At 51.8% G+C, this 22696-nt stretch overlaps 2 protein-coding genes across 8 annotated transcripts; one reads left to right on the forward strand and one right to left on the reverse strand.

Moving 5' to 3' along the window:
- Window positions 1–959: 959 nt before the first annotated feature.
- Window positions 960–14303, reverse strand: Slc66a1 (solute carrier family 66 member 1). 6 transcript variants are annotated; one of them, XM_074081171.1, is made up of 9 exons: window positions 14145–14303; window positions 13045–13135; window positions 10182–10425; window positions 5278–5407; window positions 4533–4620; window positions 3810–3952; window positions 3551–3643; window positions 2690–2877; window positions 960–1395 (listed from the first exon to the last, which is right to left on the reverse strand). In XM_074081171.1, the coding sequence occupies exons 1-9, from the start codon at window positions 14301–14303 to the stop codon at window positions 1326–1328; spliced, it is 1206 nt and encodes a 401-aa protein (XP_073937272.1). In that variant the 3' UTR covers window positions 960–1325. The 6 variants fall into 6 exon arrangements, with proteins under 6 accessions (XP_073937272.1, XP_073937274.1, XP_073937278.1 ...); XM_074081173.1 differs by having other exon boundaries at window positions 10182–10378; window positions 13045–13148; window positions 14145–14284; XM_074081177.1 differs by having other exon boundaries at window positions 13045–13148; window positions 14145–14284.
- A 110-nt stretch (window positions 14304–14413) lies between these two features.
- On the forward strand, window positions 14414–21481 carry Akr7a2 (aldo-keto reductase family 7 member A2). Of its 2 annotated transcripts, XM_020165387.2 has the most exons (7): window positions 14414–14735; window positions 16884–17071; window positions 17268–17372; window positions 19148–19244; window positions 19489–19588; window positions 20096–20225; window positions 21060–21481. In XM_020165387.2, exons 1-7 carry the CDS (start codon window positions 14414–14416, stop codon window positions 21219–21221), a joined length of 1104 nt encoding a protein of 367 aa, XP_020020976.2. In that variant the 3' UTR covers window positions 21222–21481. The 2 variants fall into 2 exon arrangements, with proteins under 2 accessions (XP_020020976.2, XP_073937279.1); XM_074081178.1 differs by lacking the exon at window positions 20096–20225.
- The last annotated feature ends 1215 nt before the right edge of the window (window positions 21482–22696 follow it).

Genomic DNA, 22696 nt, shown 5'->3' on the forward strand with positions numbered 1-22696 from the left:
CCTCTGTGAAGCCGTCTAGGCTGATCCTCAGGGGAACGTCCAGTCCCATTCCTATGGTACCTTCTGTCTTCTGGCCACAGCTCTTCCCACCAGGGCAGGTGACCATCTCTTCTCACTGAGGGACCAGAGTTGGCTCACATGGTGCCATGCCTGGTGCGGGCCAGGGCAGCACAGCCAGAGGCGCTCCTTCCTCTGAGCTAGGGAGTGGGGATTCTAAAAGAAGGTCACTCAGGGGTACAGCTGCCCCCAGCCCCCAAGGTGGGCTCCAGTTCCCCATATCTGGTTTCTGAAGGGTTAAGACCAGACCAGCAAGGAGGGCAGCTGTTCTTTCTGCCCCCAGACACTGACAAGGTCCCAGTGACCAACAAGATCTGGGGCTCAGGAGGCTGAGCTCAGGGACTACCCCTCCTCTTTTTACCAACCTCCCTCCCTTATCTCACTCAAGCATCTAGCCTGTCACCTCCTCCAGGAAGTCACCATGACCTCCAGAGAGGGTGGCTGTGCCTCTTACTTACCTGAACATCACTGAAGCTAAGCTTTATTGAATTGAGCTATCACTCATGCCAGATTCTGGGGCTGAACTCTATTTACGCCCCCGCCCCTGCCTGTCTAATCCTCGTAAGGATGGACGTGTGGAGGGTGGAGCATCACTGCCCATCTCGTGTTAGTTCACAGGCACTGGGAAACTGAGATGCCAAACCAAGATCTACACGCGACTATTATGTTCTTTCTGCTTGCCCAGGAGCAGGGAGCCTACTGGGGTATCAACATTGCTGTTATATCCCCTCTGTCAGGGTGGAGCCTGTCCCAGAGAGAACATAAAGATACAGTTTAAGAAACCAGGGGCCCCATGGGTGGTCATAGTCTCTCCCCAGGCAGGGGGGAGGGTCCTCACCCACCATACGTCCCCAAAGCAGCCTAGATCCCAGCACCTTGGGAAGGAGATCAGAACACCTGGCTGGCTGGCAGGGACCATTTACTAGCTTGTGTCCAGTCAGTGAGAGTCCTGGGTCTGCTGGCTGCAGTGCAAGCAGAATGAGGTAGGAGGGCGGGGGCTGCCGCACTGTCTTCTGAGGCCCTGGGTTTTCAGCTGGAGCACTGCTGCAGGCTCCCTGGAGAGGGGTGTCCCAGGGCGGGGCAGGCCAGCCCTGAGGATTGGTCTTGGTTCTGGAAGAGTGAGTCGGTCAGTCTGGAGGATTCAAGGCATGGCGGAAAGGCAGACTGCCTCCGAGGCCCAGTCCAGGGGTGGCAGCGACATCACACCTCTTCCTTCCTGGGGGTAGCATCTGGGGGTTCTCTTTGTCCAGGGCTCAGCCTGGTGTTGGTCAGCTGGGGAGGAGGGGCTCATGCTCTGGGGAGGTGGCGTGGCTCCGGTACACCAGGAACTGGATGGAGATCTGAGGGGCCACGTTAAGACCACACCGAGCAGACTGGGTTGGACCTGCCCCTAGGGCAGTGCCTCCATGGGAGCAGCACCCCCCATCATCCCCCAGTCCCTAATGGTGGGTGGGGCCAGCCAAGACCTCCCCTGGGCCTTGATTCTTGTTATTCCTCCTCCCTAAGTACCTCTCCAAGTCTGTGCTGAGCTCTCTTCTTCAGATAGCCTCTCTTCACCCTGCCTTCCTCCCCACAGCATCCTGGGGTGTCACCAAGGGCCACTAGACTTTAAACCTTTCTCACTGCATCCCACAGAGACTCAGCAAATGTTGAAACAAAGGCCACTTTTACATTCTGCCAAATGACATCCAAATAGTGTCCTGTTTGGCTACTTAGTAAACAGTCACTGAGGGCTAGGTCACACACGGAGGGTTTCCAACACTATGCTGACATCATGGTAACTGTTAACTCGGATGAAAATGCAGAAGCACAAAGATGTTGATGGTTTGCCCTGTGTCATACAGCTAGGAAGCAGTGGAGGAGGTAGGATTTGAATTCTTAACTCACTCACATGTGTGATCCAGCTTTCATCCCCAAGGCCTGGATAGGCTAACTCTTTTCTATTTCACAGGGCCTTTGTGCAACCTGTGCCTGAAACTCTCCTCCCTGTCTTTGTCTAATTTCTTCTCCCTCAGGTCACAGTTTGAATGATAGGTGTGGAGGTAGTGTGGTGGTATATACTCTTGTTGTCTTTCTCTGCAGCACTTGGTATCACCACAATGAGGAAACTGTCTACTAATTCCTGTCTGACCACACACTGGAATGTCAGCTTCCCCAGGCAAGGGTCATACTCTTGGAGGATGGATGGGAGGTTGGATGGATGAGTGGGAAGATGGATGAATGGGTGGATGGATGGAAGGATGGATGGATGGATAAGTAGATGGATGAATGGATGGATGGATGGCTAGATGGGCGGTGGATGGATAGGTAGATGGGTGGATCGGAGGTTAGATGGGTGGTAGGTGGATGGGAGGTTGAATGGATGAGTGGGAAGATGGATGAATGGGTGGATGGATGGAAGGATGGATGGATGGATAGGTAGATGGGTGAATGGACAATTAGATGGATGGATAGGTAGATGAATAGATGATGGATGGAAGAATGGATGAGTAGACTACGAATGGATGGATGGATGGATGGGTGGGTGCATGGATGGATGGATGGATGAATGGGTGGGGGATGGGTAGATGAATGCTGAGGCTGTTGGTAGGCAAGGCTGCCCTGCCCACCCTGCCCCATCAGCTTAAAGGATATGATGGTGTCGAGCAGCAGCATGCCCAGGCTACCCACGAGCCAGGGCAGGTGGTGCAGCAGGTAGCTGCCTTTGCTCTGGCCAACCTCAGGGTTTTTGAGGAGCACACTCAGCCCATACAACGTGTTCCCCAGCATCACCAAGGCAAACAGAGAGTAGGATATCCCCTCGGTCGACTTCCGTAGGAACTGGGGATGAAGAGGGTAGGGTCAGAGACCTCAAAGAGGGCTCTTGTCTGTAAACCCAGCACTCAGAAAGCTGAGTCAGGGTGAACTGTGAGTTCAGCCTGGACCACAGTGAGTTTGTGGCCCATCTGGGCTACATAGTAAGACCGTGTCTCAGAAAAAAAGAAAAGAGGACTCTTGTCACTCTGGATTTTAACTGTTCATGTGTCCAACCACCCCATATTGTATGTACTCTGAGCTAGTTTTTTGCTAGGCCAAGGGCCAGCACAGGCCTGACCAGACCCGCCCCATCCAGGGCCTGGCTCCTCATCCCCAGCCCGACCTCTTCTCCCAGACCGCACCCTGGACCCCAGATAGCACACTGCATATGCCAGCGGGTCCCCATATGCCCAGCTCTCCAGCCCTATACAGACTCCCAGTGCCTAGCAAGCCTCATCCCTTCTCATTCCCCACCTTCTCCGCTTCAGCCCCCAAGCTCAGCTGCTCCTGCCCTCTTACCTGACCTCCAAATTCCCTAAGACTCATGCAGGTCTCATACACTGCTCGGTGGCAAGCACCACAGAGGTGGAATTGAGGCTCAGCGAGGGTGGTCCCAGACCTCCTGAACAAAGTCTCCCACACCACGCCACTCCTCAACCCAGAGGACCCTGGCCACCCATCCCCAGTCAATGCTCACATTGGTGCGAATCTGTGGCAGCCGGGAGAATAGGTACAGCATGCTGGAGACGGAGCCAATGACGAAACCGATGACCTCCTGCTTTGTGAAGGGCTGGCAGAGCGGGAGGAGGGGCTCAGTGCCCAATGAGGGCTGAAGTGCAAAGGTCCCCCTGGAGTGATCTCCCCCAGGAGATCTTAACACCTCCACGACTGTGCAGGGGAGAGCCTTGGGGATGGGTCAGCCCACCCTGTGCTACCACCATGAACCCACACCTCACCTTGCTGCCCGGCTCCACAGACAGAAGCGTCCGTCCCCGGAAGAGTTCTCTTGGGGCAGCCTCTAGGCCAGTGCTGCTGAGCAGTGGCGTGATACACACTGTCCCCATGATGAACAGGAGCACAGAATTGATGGGGGCAGACACTAGATTGAGGCAGGAGAGAAAGGAAAGTTGGGTATTTGGGTAATAGCAGACAGAGTGGGATTGGAGTCCCAGCCTTGCTCCTCAGTAGCTGTGTGACCTTGGACAAATGACATAACCTCTCTGAGCTTTAATTCCTCAGCTGTAGAGCGGGTACAACAACAGTACCCTTCTCCTTGGATTGCAAAGGTGAAACAATGAGGGCAGTGGGGTCAGGAAGAGGGTTTCAAAGGCAAAAACACCAGCATGTCTTGTTAGCCTGTGAGCTGCCCCTCCAAGTCCTGGAGGGCAGAGGCAGCCTCTGTGACCTTGTTTCCCCCACTCCAAGCCCAGGACCAGACACAGAGGACAAGCTGAGCCATGTTTGATGAAGGAGAACAGAGAGTGGAGCCTCCTGTGGTCTGAGCCTGGATGTGCTCACTGCCCTCAAGTCTCTATCTTGGCCCATTAAATCACAGGCTTTTAGATAAGGCCTTTCTGAGGTTTGATTTATCACCCAAATGGGAAACCTGCTTCCTCCCAAGTTCCAAGCCCTCCCCACTGCCAGCGGAAAGCCTGGCCCAGAGAGATCAGCATACTCACCCAGAGAGGGACGTTTCTTGAACTTGTAATAGAAGTACAATGTCAGCATCATCAGGTCTGCCAGGATGTAATACACAGCCGTGTAGGTCTGCAAGAAGAAAAGGCAGGCCCAGGCACTGGTGGCAGGCCCAGGCTCCATTGGGACCACCCCGCCCAATTTCAGTCCCCTCTGGGTGACCTGCCTCAGTACCTTCGCCTCTCTGAGCCTGTGTCCTCACCTGGAATGGAGTGATTCCAGTTCCTACCTAGCAGACTGAGAGATTTGGTACACAAAGAGTGCCAAGGGACCCATGGCTAGTGCTCCCAGTCAGGATGAAACAGGCTTCGAGGCTAAGTGATGGCTCTGGCTTAACACTGAGCAATCAAGACTTTCTGGTCCCACTTTGGGAAGACATGGCCTTCCTAACTTGATTCCCAACTCTGCCTGGCCCTGGGAGAAGGATGACATCTGGGGCTCTCGAACTCATTTCCTCCTCCTGGTCAGGCTCACAGCCCCTCAGAAGCCAAGGCCCCAGTGGTCTGATGTGTTCATACTACAGACAGGGAAACTAAGGCTCAGACTGGGGCAGTGACAAAAGTCAGGCAGAGGGCGGACAAAAGGCTCTCTAAGCAGAAGGCCCTGGCAGGTAGATGATGCGTCAGGATTCTGGAGACTGGGCATCTGTTCTGGCTGGCTGCTCCCAAGGCCTCCACTGCCGCTGTCCCTGGCTACCCTGCCTCTGCCCCCACCCAGGGACCCGCCTACCTGCAGGGGCAGCTGGTCTGCAAGGAAGGAGCCGATGAGGTTGCAGGAGTCTCCACTGATCCAGCCCAGGAGGAACCACAGGGACAGGGCCTGGTCCATGTTGCCTGTCTTGCAGGCCTTTATGTACTGGCTGTGGAAGAGTGGGATGCACACTCAGAGCCTGAGGACTGTGAAGCCACCTCAGACAGACAGGGGAACCTTCCCCAGGTGTCACGACTACAGGATAGTGGCAGTGATGGACAGGAGATAGCATGAAGCCGCAGGCAGGTCCCTGAGGGTTTTACCAGGGGGAATCCCTTCTAGCCCGTGAGCACCAGGGCTGTACATCTCTCAGATGCCCCCCACACCTTGGGGACTCCAGAGGGGACTTGGGGTGTACAGAGGATCCTAAAGTTTGTGCCAGGCACGGAGAACCATTTCAAGGGTTTCCTGACTTCTTTTTTTAAGAATTGGGATGGGGGTGTTGAGAGCAGGGTGGTGGTAGTGGCAGTAGGCTGGAGGCAGGTCCCTGTCCTAGTTCCAGGAGCCACTGATGATAATACAGGCTGAACCACAGTCTGATCAGCTTCAAAACGCAACAGAAGAGGGCAGTTGGGTTCCTATAACTCTGTTTAAAAAGTCATGAAGTTAGAAGTGATGGTGCATGAAGCACTGGGGAGGCTGAGGCAAGAGGACCACAAGTTTGAAGCCAGCCTGGGCTATATAGCAAGACCCTGTCTCAAAAAAAAAAAAAAAAAAAAAAAAAGTCAAAGGCTTTTGGTCCCCTAGCCATTTCCCAAAAGTTCTTGGTGCCAGGACTCACCCTCTCTTTGGACCTGTGTCCATGTGGGGGTATGAGGCCAAAACCCCACTGCTGCTGGGGACCTTGGGGTTCAGGCAGTTCTGAGCCCTTTGCAGGTTTTAACTCCTTGTATCTTTTTTTTTTTTTTAACTCCTTGAATCTTCACAAACCCCGTTTCCATCCTGATCCTCCTCCCTGGGTCTGAGGAAGTTAGTTGTGTCATGCAGCTCAAATTCGCCCTGGCCTGAGCCTTGCTCTTAACCATTACACATTTACTGTTCAAATTTCAAAAATATTTTTTTTTTGCAGTGCTAGGGATGAAACCCAGGGCTTCACGCATGTCAGGCAACTGCTCTACCACTGAGCTACATCTCCAGTCCCTCAAATTGCTTTTTAACCATCTGCATACACACATGCAGACAGACAGATAGATGATAGATTGGTAGACAGAAAGACAGACAGACTAGATAAATAATAAAAGCCAGGGTATGGTAGCCTATAAACCAGCACTGGGAAGGCTGAGGCAGGAGGACCATGAGTTCAAGGTCAGCCTGAGCTACACAGCAAGACCTTATTAGAAGTGGGACAGAGAAGGGAGGGGAGGGGCCATATTGAGTGGAGGGGGAGGGAAGGAGAAAGAGGAGGTTCTCAATGGTACAGAATGGACTTAGGATGTGTGAGGCCTGGATTGAATCCCTAGCACCAAAAAAATAAGGAAAAGAGAGTAAGGAGAGAGGAGGAAGGAAGAGGGAGGGAAGAAGGGAGGGAGAGAGGGCTGACACCTCATCTGACCCGCTACCCAAGCCTGAAATGAGGAAGGCTGCGTCAGCAGAGACCTCCTACAACTGTCCTTCTGCCTCCACCTCCCCGGGCTGTCAGCTAACCGTGTTCTAGTCAGTCATCCTCCCTCTCTTTCCCAAGACTCTGATCTTCCCAAAAATGGTCAGAGCCTTCCAGCTCTTCAATAAGGTCCTACATCCTCCTATACCTGCTCTCCCTACAAGCCTGGTTCCTCCTCTAGCCCAGCACAGGGCTGCTTTCCCTTCCTCCAAGCCCATCCCTAGACCCTCCTCTCCTCCCCCTCCCCTGCAATCCCCACCTAAGCCCAGACACCTCCTCTTCAACTTCCGCCTCCCAGGATATAGTTGCTCCCCTCGGCCTTCCTCCACCTGAACCCTGCAGGTATCTTCCTCCTCTTTGTAACACCTGACAGTCCCATCCCACTGTCCCAGGGCAAGGGCAGTGATCAGCAGAGGTCTTCATAGAGCAGGCCCTTGGTCAACTTCCTCCTAAGATCTAGCTTGACTTGTCTCCATATGCTGCAGGAGTGACTGTCCCACACAGGACAGTCCTGGGAAGGAGCAGGGAGGCAGCAGTCCTTCCTGCCCTCATTTGGAGCTCCCTCTTGGCCTCTGACCCTCTCGCTGGTCACCAGCCAGGCCCAGGCAGGAATGGGTGCTCTGCAAAGGCAGACCCATCCCACACCCAACACAGCCACATTCAAACCCTGGTACCGCCAAAAAAAAAAAAAAATTGAGAGAAACTGTAACCTGCTACACTGTTGGGGGAAAGTGTAAAATGATGCAACCAATATGAAAAACAACCTGGCAATTCCTCAAAAGATTAAACATAGCATTCCTGTAATTCCAGCACTTGAGAAGTTGAGGCAGGAAGATTGCAAGTTCAAAGTCAGCTGGGAAAACAGCAAAACCCTGTCTCCAAAAAAATAAATAAATAAAGATTAAACATAAAGTTACCACATTTGCCTTAGAAATTTTTCTGCTAGGTATATAGTCAAGAGAAGTAAAAACATGTCTTCACAACCACTTGTATATGAAGGCACACAGAACATGAATCATAATAAAGGAAAAACAACCCACCAATGGACGAATGGATAAACAAAATGTGGTATAGTGGAATATTACTTGGCCATGAAAAGGACTGAAGTACTTGATACATGCTACAACACGGATGAATTCTTTTTTTGGCAGTACTGCTGTTTGAACTCAGAGCCTCACACTTGCTAAGCAGGTGCTTTACCACTTGAGCCACTCTACCAGCCCTTTGTTGTGTTGGATATTTTTGAGACAGGGTCTTACTTTTCTTTTTGCTGGGGCTGGCCTTGAACAGAGATCCTCCTGATCTCTTCCTCCTGACAAGCTAGGATTATAGGGATAAGCCACCAATGCCTGGTCTGATTTTTTTTTTTTTTGAGACAAAGTCTCACTATGCTGCCTGCCCATGCTGGCCTCGCACTCCCGGGCTCAAGCAGTTCTCCTGCCTCAGTCTCCTGAGCAGTTAGGACAACAGGCGTACTCCACCACACCTGGCAACATGGATGAATCTTGAAAACATTATACGATGTGAGAGAAGTCACAAAAGCTACGTAATACAGATTGCATTTATATGAATCATGAAACACGCAGGAAGCAGACTGGTGGCTGCCAGGACTGAGAAGTTGGGGGAAATGAGGAATGACTGCTGATGGGCACGGGTTTCTTCTGAGGGTGATGACAGCGTTTTGAAATTGACTGTAGTGACAGTTAACACAACTTTGTATTTCTTTTCTTTTATGGCAGTACTGGGATTGGAACTCAGGGCTTTGCGCTTTCTCTAGCAAGCTCCACTCGAGCCACTCCTCCAATCCATTTTGCCCTCATTACACAACTTGGGATGTACTAAAACCACTGACTTGTACATTCAAATGGGTTCACTGTACTGAACATGAATTCTCTCTCAGAAAACCTGTTAAAGCAATGTCAAACTGCTGACTAAACCCTTGTCTTTATCCTACAGGATAAAGAGCATACAGTTCTTTTGTGTTTCTTTTCTTTTTCTTTTTTCTTTTTTTTGCAGTGCTGGGGACTGAATTTAGAGCTTCATGCATGCTAAGCATTGTACTACCCAGAGCCATACCTCCAGCCCAAGAGAACACACTTCTCTTTTTCGTTGTGGTGGTGTTGGGGTTTGCACTCAGGGCCTCATGCTTGCCAGGCAGGTGCTCTTACCACTTGAGCCACTTGGCCAACCCTTTTTTGTTATGGGTTTTTTTGAGATAGGGTCTCACAAAATATTTGTCAGGGGCTGGCTTTGAACCTTGATCTGCCTGATCTCTGCCTCCTGAGTATCTAGGATTACAGGCATGAGCCACCAAATCCTGGCTAAGAACACATTTCTTAACAATACAGAACATCCTTAGGTGACAGGGCACTTGATCTTGATGGCCTCCTGCCCTGATCCTCCCACACTGCCTGGCTAAGCCATGGCAGCTACACCCTTCTCTCATGCACCTGTTGATCCCTAATGTGCACAGCTGTCCACACTGTGACCTTTACATGTCCTACTTCTCTGGGCTCTAGGCCAACACCTCCAGGTCCTTTCTGACTGCAGCCCCTCCTGCCTCTGCAGCCTGGAGGCGGCCCTCGCGGTGCTTCATGTAAGGAAACAAAGTCAGCAGGGACAGCTTTCAGCCAGCACACACACATGGTGTAAAGGCCTGAGTCGGGTACTTTACGCATGCTCCCTTATGCCATTCTTGCACAACCCTGAGCAAGGAACAGTATTTACAGATCAGGAAACCAACACACAGAGCAGGCCACAACCAGTAGGTGACAGTGGTGAGTGCTGTGTCCCTGCTCCCCCATCCCTGCAGTGGCCATGCTATTTTGTATCTACTGCTGTTCTCTCTGCCACAGGACCGTCCTGGCTTTGAGGGCAGAAGCCATGTCTGACCCATCACTGTACAACCTAGAGCAAGTTATTAAACCTCCCAGGCTTCAGCACCTCCATTTGTGAAACAGGGAAAGGAACTGGGCTAACGTGAGTATCAAATGATGCCAAAACATGCGTGGCACCTCAGTCCTGAGCCAGGTACACAGTGGACACTCAATAAATGATAGCAAATACCGTTATTCAGTATCAGATCACCCAGCACTAGATAGGCCTATGCAGCCCCTCCCGAGCAGGCTGGAAGTCAGCGAATGTGGCTGGGAGAAGGGAGGATGTGCACCTGGCCTGGAGTCTAGACAAGTCCACGGCCAGCCAGGTAGCCCCTCCATGCAGTACATGGAGTCACTGCCCGCCCCCTGCAGCCCTGCCTGTTCCCACCACCAGGCATACTCACGGGAAGGTGGATGCAGCAAAGCAGACAATGGAGACCAAGCCCAGGCCCACACTGGCCTCATCCCAGCCATCCTGGGCACATTCACCAAACACATTCCAGATCCACTGGATGGAGCCGTTGGGGCAGTTGGAGAAGTTGCCAGCACCCAGTTTCCTCCAGACCATGGCTGCAGAGGAGGGCCCCAGCCCAGGATGACTCTGTGGGAGAGAAAGTGCTGGTGTACTGAGGCAGGTAAGGGTTTGCTCTGCAGGAGAAAGAAAGGAAGCCTTCATCATGATCATCCTGACCTAAGCTTACCCTGGCCTGATCACCTGGCCCTGACCCAGCTTCAGTACAGGATAAGGATAAATACATAGTCCTCACCCTCAGGGATGCAATCAGCTTCCGGGTACACAGACCAAACCAAGCATGAACCAACCACAAACGCACTCGGGGAGGAAATGGGATCTGCAGTCATCTCCCAGCTCTGCCGTTCACGAGCACTTTGACTCTGGGCCAGAGACTCAGCCTCTCAGTAGCTCCGCTTCTCATCTGTACAATGGGGGTGGTGACAGGGCCTCCCTCATACAGCTGCTGTGCTGCTGGTTAAATGAGTCCACACGCAGAGTGTGTGCCATCTTTTGTTATAACTCATGAGCATTTAAGTTGGTTCCTTTTCATTGTTGTTAATGTAAATTACTTGGAGGCCAGGCCCATTCAGTTCATGATTTCATTGGAAGAAGGGCGCCTCCCTCCCCCCCCCACACACACATTGTTCAGATGAGAATGAGGAGGAGGTGATCCCCGGGGCTCCCCAGGTGGCTGGGACAGAGGCTAGGATGCTGGACCTCATATTCTTCCAGGAGCTCACAACGCATGCAGGATGCCTACCAGGAAGGAGCTCAGCCAGCTCCCTAGCCAGAGTATGGTTTATTGTGGGGGCAGGCAGAGAAAGCCCCTCCCAGTGCCTAGGCTCTCTGGACAGAGAATAGAGTGGTCTCTGGCTATGTGACAACTTGGAGAGGGGAGAAAAAGTGGGGCCTGGTTGAAGCCATCTCCATCAGTGACAGTCACCCTAGCCCTGACTACCACACTCTTTGCCAGCTCTGTGAAAATTCCCTGGCACACATTCACACATTATGTCCTCCCCTTGACTCTGTGAAACAGGGGTTATTGAGGTTCTCAGAGGAACCTGAGACCAGAGCAAGGAAGTGATCTGCCAGGGCCACTCAGCCAGGAAGCAAAAGTTAAACCCAGGAGGGAGACACAACCCCCTGCTCACAGCCACAACTCCCTACTACTGCCTCAGGTGCTTCTGTCTCTGGGGTGCAGAACCTCCTATGGTCTAGCACAGCCTAGCTTCTGGTGAGCAAAAAGCTGGCTTCCCCTTTTCTCACTGTGTTGAGAGGGGGTTTCCTCATCCAGGCACAGACTTGCTCCAGCTATCTAGTTCCTACTTGTGCCTGGGGAGCCAGGCTCCTCAAAAAAGGAATGTCCCAGTGAACCAGTGGAACTGCTGAGGTTGTAGCAATCAGGGAGTGCTGGGGAAGGAGAAGAAGCGAGTCAGCTCCTTTACTGAGGAAGCTGAGGCTCTTGGGCCTAATGTGACTAGCTGTAGGCAGAGGCCCTGCTGCAGCACATTCCAAGTCACTCTCTGTCTGCTCAGCTCACTGTGGTATCTCCAGAACCCAACACAGGGTGGCTAAAAGGCTTTTCCTAGGTCCTGGGGGCCCTCCTAGACGACCATTAGCATAGCTGATGTTGGGAGCAGTTATCTGATGACCCATCACCAGCACCCACAAAGCCACCCCGATTCACACAGTGGAGGTAAGAACTGTAACTCTGCAGTGCCAAAGGTGGTTAACATCCGGTCCTTTTGTCATTTTGAACATGTCACTGCAGTTCATCACAGGTCCATACAACTGTCATTCTCACAATGCCCCAGCAGGGTAGGCCACACTGTCTCCATCTTACAGATAAGGTTGAGTGGCCTTGGGCAAGTGCGTTAGCCTATCCTAGCCTGTCTATGAAACAGAGCAAATGGCGCTCCCTCCTGGGATGGCTGCACTGGTGAGACAAATGCACTGTACGCAAAGCTCTCCGTCAGTGTCTGCCCTAATCCATGGTGTGAGAGCCCGGTATCTCAACCACCCTGGGACCTCTTGCTCACTCCCTCCATACTAGGTTAGGGAAGGAATGAGGCAGACAGGATTCTGGATTTACACAGTTCTCCCAGCTTCTTATTTTTTTTTCTTTTTTTCTTTTTTTTTTTTCATTTTTCTTTTATTATTCATACGTGCATACAAGGCTTGGTTCATTTCTCCCCCCTGCTCCCACCCCCTCCCTTACCACCCACTCCACCCCCTCCCTCTCCCCCCCAACCCCCTCAATACCCAGCAGAAACTATTTTGCCCTTATCTCTAATTTTGTTGTAGAGAGAGCATAAGCAATAATAGGAAGGAACAAGGGTTTTTGCTGGTTGAGATAAGGATAGCTATACAGGGCATTGACTCACATTGATTTCCTGTGCATCTCCCAGCTTCTTAAAGGATTCTCTCAAGAAAGGCTGGGCTGGAGAGAGCGTCTCTGGCCACACCCAGCTCCCTTCCCTGACTCCAAGTGTCCACCTTGGTCTACTGGATCAAGTCCAAATTCCTTGAGGTAAGGCCCCAAGAACTGCCCTCCTAAACCTTATCTCCTGCCCCAGGTCTTCAAAGAGTCACTTCCAGGTCCCAGGTGTCTGCATATGGCCGTCTTGTCCCTAGGAATGTTCTTTTCCCTGGAGGGGGCCTGCTAAAGAGTTCTAAACTGCCCTCCCCTAGAGGCCTTGCAAGAGCCAGCTGGACAGGACCTGCCTATTCCTCCCCTCCTCTGGGCCACATACCTGGAAACAGCTTATCACTGTCCTGGGCAACCGGTGCTCTGTAAACGCACTCCTCTCCCCTCACTCTGGTTGTACACTTCAATCTCAGGGTCTAGGAGTACCAACTGCACAATAAAGTTTCAGAAAATGTGGGGAGCAGGGGGTGGGAGGGAGCAAAAGAGAGAGAAAGAAAGAACTCAAGACAAAGAAAGGAAAGGAAAGAAAACCTGTAAACTCCGAGGGCTTAGGACTGAGGAGGAAAATTAACCTGCCTGTTGTGTGTTAGTCTAAAACTCCTGGGCAAGGCATCAAGCCTCAATTTTCTAATCTGCAAATTGGGGGAATAATGCAAGTAACTCACCTCTCAGGCTGACTACAAAGTTATTTGCGATAATCCATCTAAGTGATTACAACGGTGCCTGGCACAGGGCAAAACACTCAAGAGTGATATTCAAGGAAGTCTATTCTTGGTGTAGCCCATCCCCCTCCCCCAGGGTCCGGGTCACACAGTAGCCTTCATTAAGAGTTGACTGGACAAGACCTGTAACCCTGCTGTCTTCACATTTCTAACACTCCTCCCCACCTCCCCCCCACACGCTTGGAAACCTGTCCTAAACCTGGCCTCCCTCCCTAAAGACCTGTGGAAAACTGTGGCGGGGGAGAGTCCTGGTTTAGGGATTCCACCCACTCCAGATCTCCCAGGTCGCGGCCACAACTCCCTCCTGGTGACTTAGCCAGGCGCGGGCCGCCTGTTGGAAGGGATAATGACAGGGCAGCCGCTGGGGCCAGCGCAGCAAGGCCCCTCCCCAGCCCGCCCTGGGGAAAACAAAGCCAGCACAAGACAAGAGGCTGGTCGGCCGGGACCAGCAGGTGCAAAGGAGACTCGGACCTCAAACCCTGGCCAAGCCCTCCTGGTCGCCCCTAAGATAGGACAACCACGACTTGGGTCCCCGAGGGCTATCCAATGCCGGCCGGCGCATCGTCCTAAGGACCTCTCTCCACAGGAGGGCACATGGGACAGGGACAGAGACTGGAGAAGGGTGCTGGAAAGACGCGGCAAGAGGCGCCAGGAGCCCCGACCCCCAGCCCTGGGTGTGCAGCCAGCCCCCCAGCCGTCTCACCAAGTCAAGATCCGCCGCGGGATCGAGCTTCTGGTCCCCGACCTCCGCCGCAGTCAGCTGACCCAGCGCCGCCGCCCCGCCTCCTGGAGTCGCATTGCTCCGCCTTTCGCGTCGCGCACTTGGCAGACGGTCCCTGGAGGTGCAGCTGACGCGCAGCATGCGTGCGTCTAGCCGCGCCTTGTGCTTTGTCTTCCTTCCCTTACCTCCTTGGCTCCTCCCCCCCAAGGTGGGCGGGTTGCGAGGCGCCCCAGCGCGCAGGCGCAGTCTCCATGCTGCGCGCAGCTTCAGCAGCCGTGAGCCGCGCGGCACGCCGCTGCGTGCGTAGTCTCAGGCCGTCAGGCTCACGCATGTTCGCCATGTCCGGATCGCAGCAGCTGCGGGCCGGCTCGGGCTCCCCAGACCGGCCCGCCACGGTTCTGGGCACCATGGAGATGGGGCGCCGCATGGACTCGCCCGCCAGCGCCGCGTCCGTACGCGCCTTCCTGGAGCGCGGCCACACGGAGCTGGACACGGCCTTCATGTACAGCGACGGCCAGTCTGAGAGCATCCTGGGCGGCATGGGGCTCGGGCTGGGCGGCGGCGACTGCAGAGGTAACGGTCGCCCCTGATCTCCCTGCACCGTGCAGAACGGATCCGTGGTCAGCACCAACAGCCTTGTCCCGCTTCCGTCGACATTCATCTGCCCACTCCACCGTTCTGTGAACCCCCAGGCTCTCAGGCACAGCTAGCCGCGGACAACTGGACTGTGCTTCGCCCGGGTTCTTTTCCTCCTGCTCTTCTTCCTTTGGGAGTTGCAGCTCGGGAGCCCCTCAATCTCACTCCAGCCAGTTCTGGCCCTTCGCTTCCTATCCCCATTGCCTCCAATCCTGGCAGGTGCCCATAACCGGTCCCCCACCAGGCTTTGTGTCTATCTCCTCTTCCCCTTAGACACCCTTCTCTCATCCTGGTCTTTGATCAGTGCCTAGACTTTGTCCTGTGTAGTTGACTGTACCTGTGGGTCTTTGGGAGAGCTTGAGAATGCCAGCTGGGAGAGAAGGAGGGGACAGGGAAGGGCAAGTTCTGCCTCCCTACGTCACTGGGGATCTCAGAGTCTACTAGGGAAGACTGAAGTGGGGAGTGCAGAAGGGAGCAGCAGTGGGCAAAGCTGAAAGTAGGCAGTAGGCAAAGGACCCACCGGAACTGGGTCCTAAAGGATCAGTAGTCATTTGCTGGAGGTAGAATAAAAGAAAGGGGCATTAGAGGTTGAGGCCAGACATGGCTTGGAAGTGTAAAGTACGTGGCCTGTGGCAGGGTGGCCAGTGGGCAGGTGCACCTTAACAGAGCATGAAGGGAGACGGCCCCCCATTAGCTTGGTGCCATTGGAAGTACCAGGAAATTGCCTGGCACACAATGCCATCCCTAGGCCTTTCCCCGTGTCAGTGGAGTGATCCTCTCTGAGTCTCCTTAGATTCACCACCAGATGGACCTGGAGGGATAAAAGGGAATGTCTCTTGGGCCCACACTTTCTATTTGGCCTGGCTAACTCACTGATAATGAAGATTTTGTTTCTGAATTGGGTTTTCTTCTCCAGCCCTTCCCTGCTTCCTTCTTTGAGTCCAAGAGTTCCCTAGGCCAAAGTCCTTAGATTAGACCCTAGGCAAAGTTCACATAAGAAAGCCTGGGGGGCTGTGGAGGAGGAGCTGTGGACTTCTCTCCCATCCCCTGCGTAATCAGCATAAACCCCTCTGACCTGCTGAGTTGACTGCCAAGCAGAAGTGCAGAATCCAGCCATCAGTCCAGACAGCTGGGATTCTCTGCTGGGGAAGGCAGTTAACTCACTTCCAAGCTATGTAAATGCATTGATTCGCACTGTTGTTCTCATGGGGACCCTGCCTCTACAGTGGATGATGGATGTGCAGGCTTCCGAGAGTCTCAGAGAGACTAGTGACCTGCACAGTGTGCCTCCAACTCTCAGATTGATCACTGCCAGGGACCCAGACACCTGCATTTCTTCTCTAAATTCTTGCAGTAGCCTCTTCACTGGTCTCCTTGCTTCCAGGTCTGCCCCCTTCCTTTTCTATCCTGAACCAGGGGTAACCAGCTGACCTGTTCAGACTCTGGCAAAACCTGTGACTAATCAAGCCCACATTCGGTAGGAAGATGTTTGGGAACATTTGAGATCGAGGCTGTGCACTCTTGTCTCAAAACCCACACTACCTGCCCTGGAATTTATACTCTTAAAACTTAGAACTGAAGCTATGTAGTGTCATATCTGTGTTTTCTTGCCTCTGTGACTTTCATATGTTCTTATGTTGGCTAAGATTCATTCTTGGAGTCTCAGCTGGGGTCATCTATTGAAAACTTCCCAGGTTGGCCTCAGGCCTCTCCTCGGGGCTCTGGGAGCAGCATGTGCTGTCTTTGCTGCTCTTACCATGTGGTCACAACACCCTCTAGACTACAGCTTCTGGAGGGCAGAGAACCAGCACAGCATTTTCAGTTCATCTCTAGATACTCTGTCTCTAGTGCCATGCTAGGCACAGCCAGCAGATTCGTGACTAACGATGGTGGCTGGAATACAGGTGGACATTGAAAACTCACATTTAAGACGTTATTTAACCCTGTGACCTCTGCATCAGTACAGTTCCATTATTGTCACCCCAATTTTAAGTTTAAGAAAAACAGATTTGGGGAATTTAGTAATTTAGCCAAGTTCACATTAGTAAATGACTAAGTTCCCTAACCTTACATTTTTCCTCCAAGTGAAAATTGCCACAAAGGCCAATCCTTGGGATGGGAAGTCACTGAAGCCTGACAGTCTTCAGTCTCAACTGGAGACATCATTGAAGCGGCTACAGTGTCCCCAAGTGGACCTTTTCTACTTACACGCACCTGACCATGGCACTCCTGTGGAAGAGACACTGCGTGCCTGCCACCAGCTGCACCAGGAGGTGAGGACGGTGGCCTCCTGAGCTTCAGGAGGGAGGTGGTCTGTCCTCTTATCCTCATCCTGACACTACCAGGAAAGTGACGCACCAGGGTTCCTAGAGCACAGCTGGCACAGAACCTCAGGATCCCCCTCCCCCCAGTGTCACTTTCTTGATCTCCCGGGCTGTGCTGGGCTGACACCAAGCCTCTCCCCTGCAGGGCAAGTTTGTGGAGCTTGGCCTCTCCAACTATGCTTCCTGGGAGGTAGCCGAGATCTGCACCCTCTGCAAGAACAACGGCTGGATCATGCCCACCGTGTACCAGGTGAGCAGTACCTGCTGTGCCAGGCACCCCTAGCCTTAGGCACCAGGACTGCTGATCCTGGGTTCTCCCTGCCCCTTGAACTGACCCCTAGCCCTCTACCTGTAGTCACTCTGTGCTCAAAGCCTGTGGATAAATCCCAAGGTGAGGCCCATATTCCCAGGCGGGCTACCAGGCACCTACTTACTTCCTGCCTGAGTGTATACCTTGGTCCCTTCCTTCCCTGCCCTGCCCTGCCCTTTCCCTCCCCTCCTTGGAGAATGCTTAGGTCTCATTTAGAAACCCCTCCCCCAACCCCAAGGAGCTCCCAGTCACTAAACCTCATCTTCATGCATTCAGTGAATCTTTTTGAGAACATACTATGATTATAAACCTACCTTTATTCCTTTGTTATAGTGCTCTGTTGTCTGTTTCTTTCCTTCCTTCCCTCCCTTCTTACCGAACTCAGGGCTTTGTGCATGCTAGGCAAGTGCTCTACCCACTGAGCTATATCCAAGCCTGTTGTATATATTTTTAACTTGACTATAACATCTCTTGGAGGCAGAAACTTTGCTAGTGGTTGTAAATCCAGTGTATGGCCCATAGAAGGGGCCTATAGGTATTTGAAGAGTGATGACTCCAGGTCAGTTTCTCTTTCTAGGGCCCAGCATGCTCTCCCCACTCCACACCACCACTAGTGATTTTTAAGAATAATTATAAAAGTCCTAGGCTGGTATGGATTGAGATCTTAATTTATTTTTTAATTAATTAATTTTGAGACAGGATTTCTCTGTGTACCCTAGATGGGCCTGGAACTTCCTATGTAGCCCAGGCTAGCCTTGAACTCAAGATCCTCCTACCTCAGGCTCCTAAGTGCTGGGATTGATTTAGAGTTTTAAAAGAAGATTGGCAGGTTATCCTAGCTACTTGAGAGGAGATCTGGAGGATCATGTTTGAGGCTAAGCCTGGGCAAAAAGTTCTCGAGACCCCCATCTCAACCAATAAACTGAGCATGGTGGTATGTGCCTGTCATCCCAGCCTACATGGGAGGAATAAATAAGAGGACCATGGTCCATGCTGGCCCAGGCAAAAATGTGAGACCCTATCCAAAAAATAACTAAAGCAAAAAAGGCTGGGGGCATGGCTCAAGTGGTGCTAGACACCTGCCTAGCAAGTATGAGACACCTCAGTAACACACATACACACCACACACAGGGAGAGAGAGAGAGAGAAAGAGAAGAGATTTGGATACAATGATAAGACCCTATAGTTTCAGCTACTTGAGAAGTTGAGATGGGGGATCACTTGAGCCCAGGAGTTCTAGGTTACCCCAGGATTCATTCAAGGCGTCATCTCCAAAAACAATTCCAAAATAATTTTTTTAAACAAAACAAAAAACCAAGAGGACTGAAGGTGTGGCTCAGAGTGCCTGCTTTACAAGTGCAAAGCCCTGAAATCAAACCCCAGACCCACCAAAAAAAAAAAGAGGAAGGCAGCTGGCTCACGCCTATAATCCTAGCTACTTGAAAGGCTGAGATTGGGAGGATGGTGGCTTGAGGCCAGCCCTGGCAAATACTTCATGAGACCCCCATCTCCAAAATAAACAGAGCAAAATGTATTGGAGGTGTAGTTAAAGTAGTAGAGCGACTGCTTTGCAAGTGTGAAGATCTGAGTTCAATTCCCAGTCCTACCAAAAAATTAAATGAATGAATGAATTGAAATGAAATAAAAAAGAGGAAGCCTGGGTGGATCCCTTCCCCTGACATATCCACCCTCTCCACCTACCCCTCTCCCTGCAGGGCATGTACAACGCCACCACCCGGCAGGTGGAAACCGAGCTCTTTCCCTGCCTCAGGCACTTTGGATTGCGGTTCTATGCCTACAACCCCTTGGCTGGTATGGCTGCATGGGGACGGCCCCTCTGTGCTGGGTGGGGATTCCTGGATGGGCCCTGTCTGTTCCTGCCCTGATGGATGCGCAGCCCAGGCCCAGGGGTGCAGGAGGGCTTTGCCAAGAGACTGGGCTGTGACCTTATTCCTCCTTGTACACACTCCTTCCATCCCCCAGTCCAGAACTATGAAGGATCTGGTCAGCCTTGGGAGGAGTCTGAGCCAGGGGTCTGATTGTATCCTTTCTGCAGGGGGCCTGCTGACCGGCAAGTACAAGTATGAGGACAAGGACAGCAAACAACCTGCAGGCCGCTTCTTTGGGAATAACTGGGCTGAGACCTACAGGAATCGGTGAGCTGAAGCTGTCTGCACCACCATGGGTAGGATGGAGAGTCCCTTACTCTGAAATGAAGTTCTAGTCTGTCCTCCTGGAGATAAACCCCCCAATTGCTGCCTGTACCTATGTCTTTTAATTCCTACGAGAACTACCATACTCTCTGTGGGGTCTCTTATTCTCTTAACACCTCTGTGAGGAAACAAGGACCCCAGGACAGACCGTGTAGGTCCTTTAGGACTCACCTGCCAGGAAGGAAAGAGAAAGCTAAATCTTGCCCTTGTAGTAGCTACTATGTTTCACTAGGTAAAAGAAGGGCAGGCTTAGGAGTTCTCAAGAATAAAAGGTCTCCATGAGGGAGCCAGCAGCCTACAGAGGAGAAGTAAAGTGTCCACTGCTAGAAAGGACAGTGGCCCATCAGCGCTGTAGAACTTGGGGTGGGGGCAGTGGCCCTGGTTGGCTCTGTAGCTCCTACTGTGACTCCCAAGGTCCTAACCCTTGTGTCACACTTCCCACCTGCTCAGCTTCTGGAAGGAGGACCACTTCAAGGCCATCGCCCTGGTGGAGATGGCCCTGCAGTCCGCCTATGACACCAATATTCCCAGCATGACCTCGGCCGCCCTGAGGTGGATGTACCACCATTCCCAGCTGCAGGTAGCCCAGCATCCCTGTGTGCTCAGCTTCTTCCCTTCTAGGAGACCCAGAGTTACCTTTAGGTGACTTCTAAAGCGTGTGTTATCTTCTGAAATTTCTCTTTCTTCCACTTCTCATGGCTATCTTTCCATTGTTCTTTGATGTCATCCAAGTGCTAGGCTTGTAATAAGAGTCTTACAAACATGCATTAAATTATTAATTAGGCCTCAGGAATTATGAGTTTCCCTTATTGATAAGGAAACTGGAGTCCATGTAGCTAATACAGGCATAGGAATCTTTTTTTTTTTGTTGGTACTGGAGTTTGAACTCAGGGCTTCATGCTTGCTAGGTGCATACTCTTAACTGCTTCAGCCACACCTTCATCCCAAGTTTAGAAATCTTAATGTTTTCCAGGATTAACTGCAAAACCCATGTCACTCCTGTGATGGAAGCTCAGGTCCTTTTCTTGGGGGCCCTGGTTTTCCTTGTGCAACTTCTCTGGCTTGAGCCTCAGACAGTTGTGTAGTGTCTGACGTGTATAGTGGATGCTCGATAAATGGGGCCTGATGCTTTACATAACTTTTTCTTCTCAAATCCACACTGAAGAGTGAGTCTCAGCTTAAATAACAAAGCTGTTTACCAGCTGTTGAGTGAAAGAAGTCACTTAGGTCTGTGTGGATGAGCAGGGGGTAGCACAAAGGCACCTTCAATTTTTTCTGGGTATACAGGACATAAATCAGATAAATACAGATAAATATAGATCTCAAATCTTGGCAGAGGTAGGGCAAGGAGCAATGTCTGACTGGAGCCCCTAGGCAACAGAAATGTGTTGACGTTGGCTGTTTTCCCTTGCAGGCTGCTCTCGGGGATGCCGTCATCCTGGGCATGTCCAGCCTGGAACAGCTGGAGCAGAACTTGGCTGCAACTGAGGAAGGGCCCCTGGAGCCGGCTGTTGTGGAAGCCTTTAATCAAGCCTGGCACCTGGTTGCCCATGAGTGTCCTAACTACTTCCGTTAGGCTCTGACATGGCTCAAGCTGCCAAAGTCCTTTCTGCCACCTCTTTTACTCTCTCATTCTGGCCAGTCTTTGCCTTATGCTGACTTAGCATAGTCTTTCCTGGTTATCTCCATCTGGGCAATAGTTTTCTAGATTCTGGCTCTGCTCCTTGTCGTCTTGGAATGTAGAAAGGTGGGGCCCGCATCCCATGCCAGCATTGCCTGTCTGAATAAAACAGGCATCTGACCTGGCTGCAGCCCAGGCCTAGAGTGAGTCACAAACTTGTCTCCTCTGCTACTTGTCACCTGTTTCCCACCCTGCCTGGGAACCTATCAGAAAGGAATAGAACTAGGAGCTGAGGCACTGAAAGGCAAAGGTAATGGGAGCGTGCTAAGAGTACACTATCCTCACAAGGGTATCTTCGGCCCTTGTCCTGAATCCAGCCTGACTTCTCACCATTCTATACACAATAGAAAAACAAGACCATGTACCCTGAAGTAGATTTTCTCTCATTCAGAATTACCTCACTAAATACTCAGAAACAGAACAATTTGGGCAAAAACTACCATTGGAGTCCCCATAAAAAGTAGAAGAATACAGACTGAACTTTTTTTTTTTTTGAGATGAGCTCACTCTGTGTTGCCCAGGTTTGCTCAAATTTCTGGGCTCAAGAGACACTTCCACCCAGCCCCCGAAATAGCTGGCACCACAGGTGTGTGTCACCACACCCGGCTTGTGGAATATTTTTAACACTCCCTCAATCTCAGCAGTGGTCTCACTCTAGCCTTGGCTAACATCTCCTGCCTGGTCGCCCGTGAGGTTCTCAGCCTGCACTCTGGGACTCTTTCTGTTAGAAGTGGAGTATAAGCAGCATTGTTTGGATCTGAAATGTCCCCCAAGGGCTCAAGTGTTGAAGGCTTGTTGCCCAGCTGGTGGCACTGTTGAGACGTGCTAGAAACTGGAAGGTGGGGCCTAATTGGAGGAAGTAGGTCATTGGGTTGTGCCCTTGAAGGAGATACTGGTTTTTGCTCTTGCCTCTATCAGAAACTAGCTGGATGACTTGGTTATTTAAAAAAAAAAAATCCTCTGACCCTTAGTCTTCTCATCTATAACCTGAAAGGCTGTAACCTGCAGTTCAAAGCTACATTCCATCCTTCTGTGACCTAACACTAAGTCTTGTGAGTCCTCTAGAAGAGGTGCAGTGCTTAAGGGCACCCCACCTACAATGCAGTAGACCCAGAAGAACCTGGGGCTATTGGGACTCCAGCCTTTTCCTCTTTTGCATCCCATCTGTCAAGAGGTGAACAGCTTTGCTCCACTGTGCTAACCACCATGGTGTATGGCTTTGCTATAGGCCCAGACTCTGTTCTAAGAAAAGTCCCTTTGCTGTTCAGAAGGAGACACCTACAGACAGCTTTATTCTTTATAGAAAGGATTCATCCTCATATGTGTTCCTCTGTAACAAAGCAGAGGCACCACCAATGGTGGGTGAGTTA

The sequence above is a fragment of the Castor canadensis genome, chromosome 7 (assembly GCF_047511655.1).
Source record: "Castor canadensis chromosome 7, mCasCan1.hap1v2, whole genome shotgun sequence".
Lineage (NCBI taxonomy): Eukaryota > Metazoa > Chordata > Mammalia > Rodentia > Castoridae > Castor > Castor canadensis.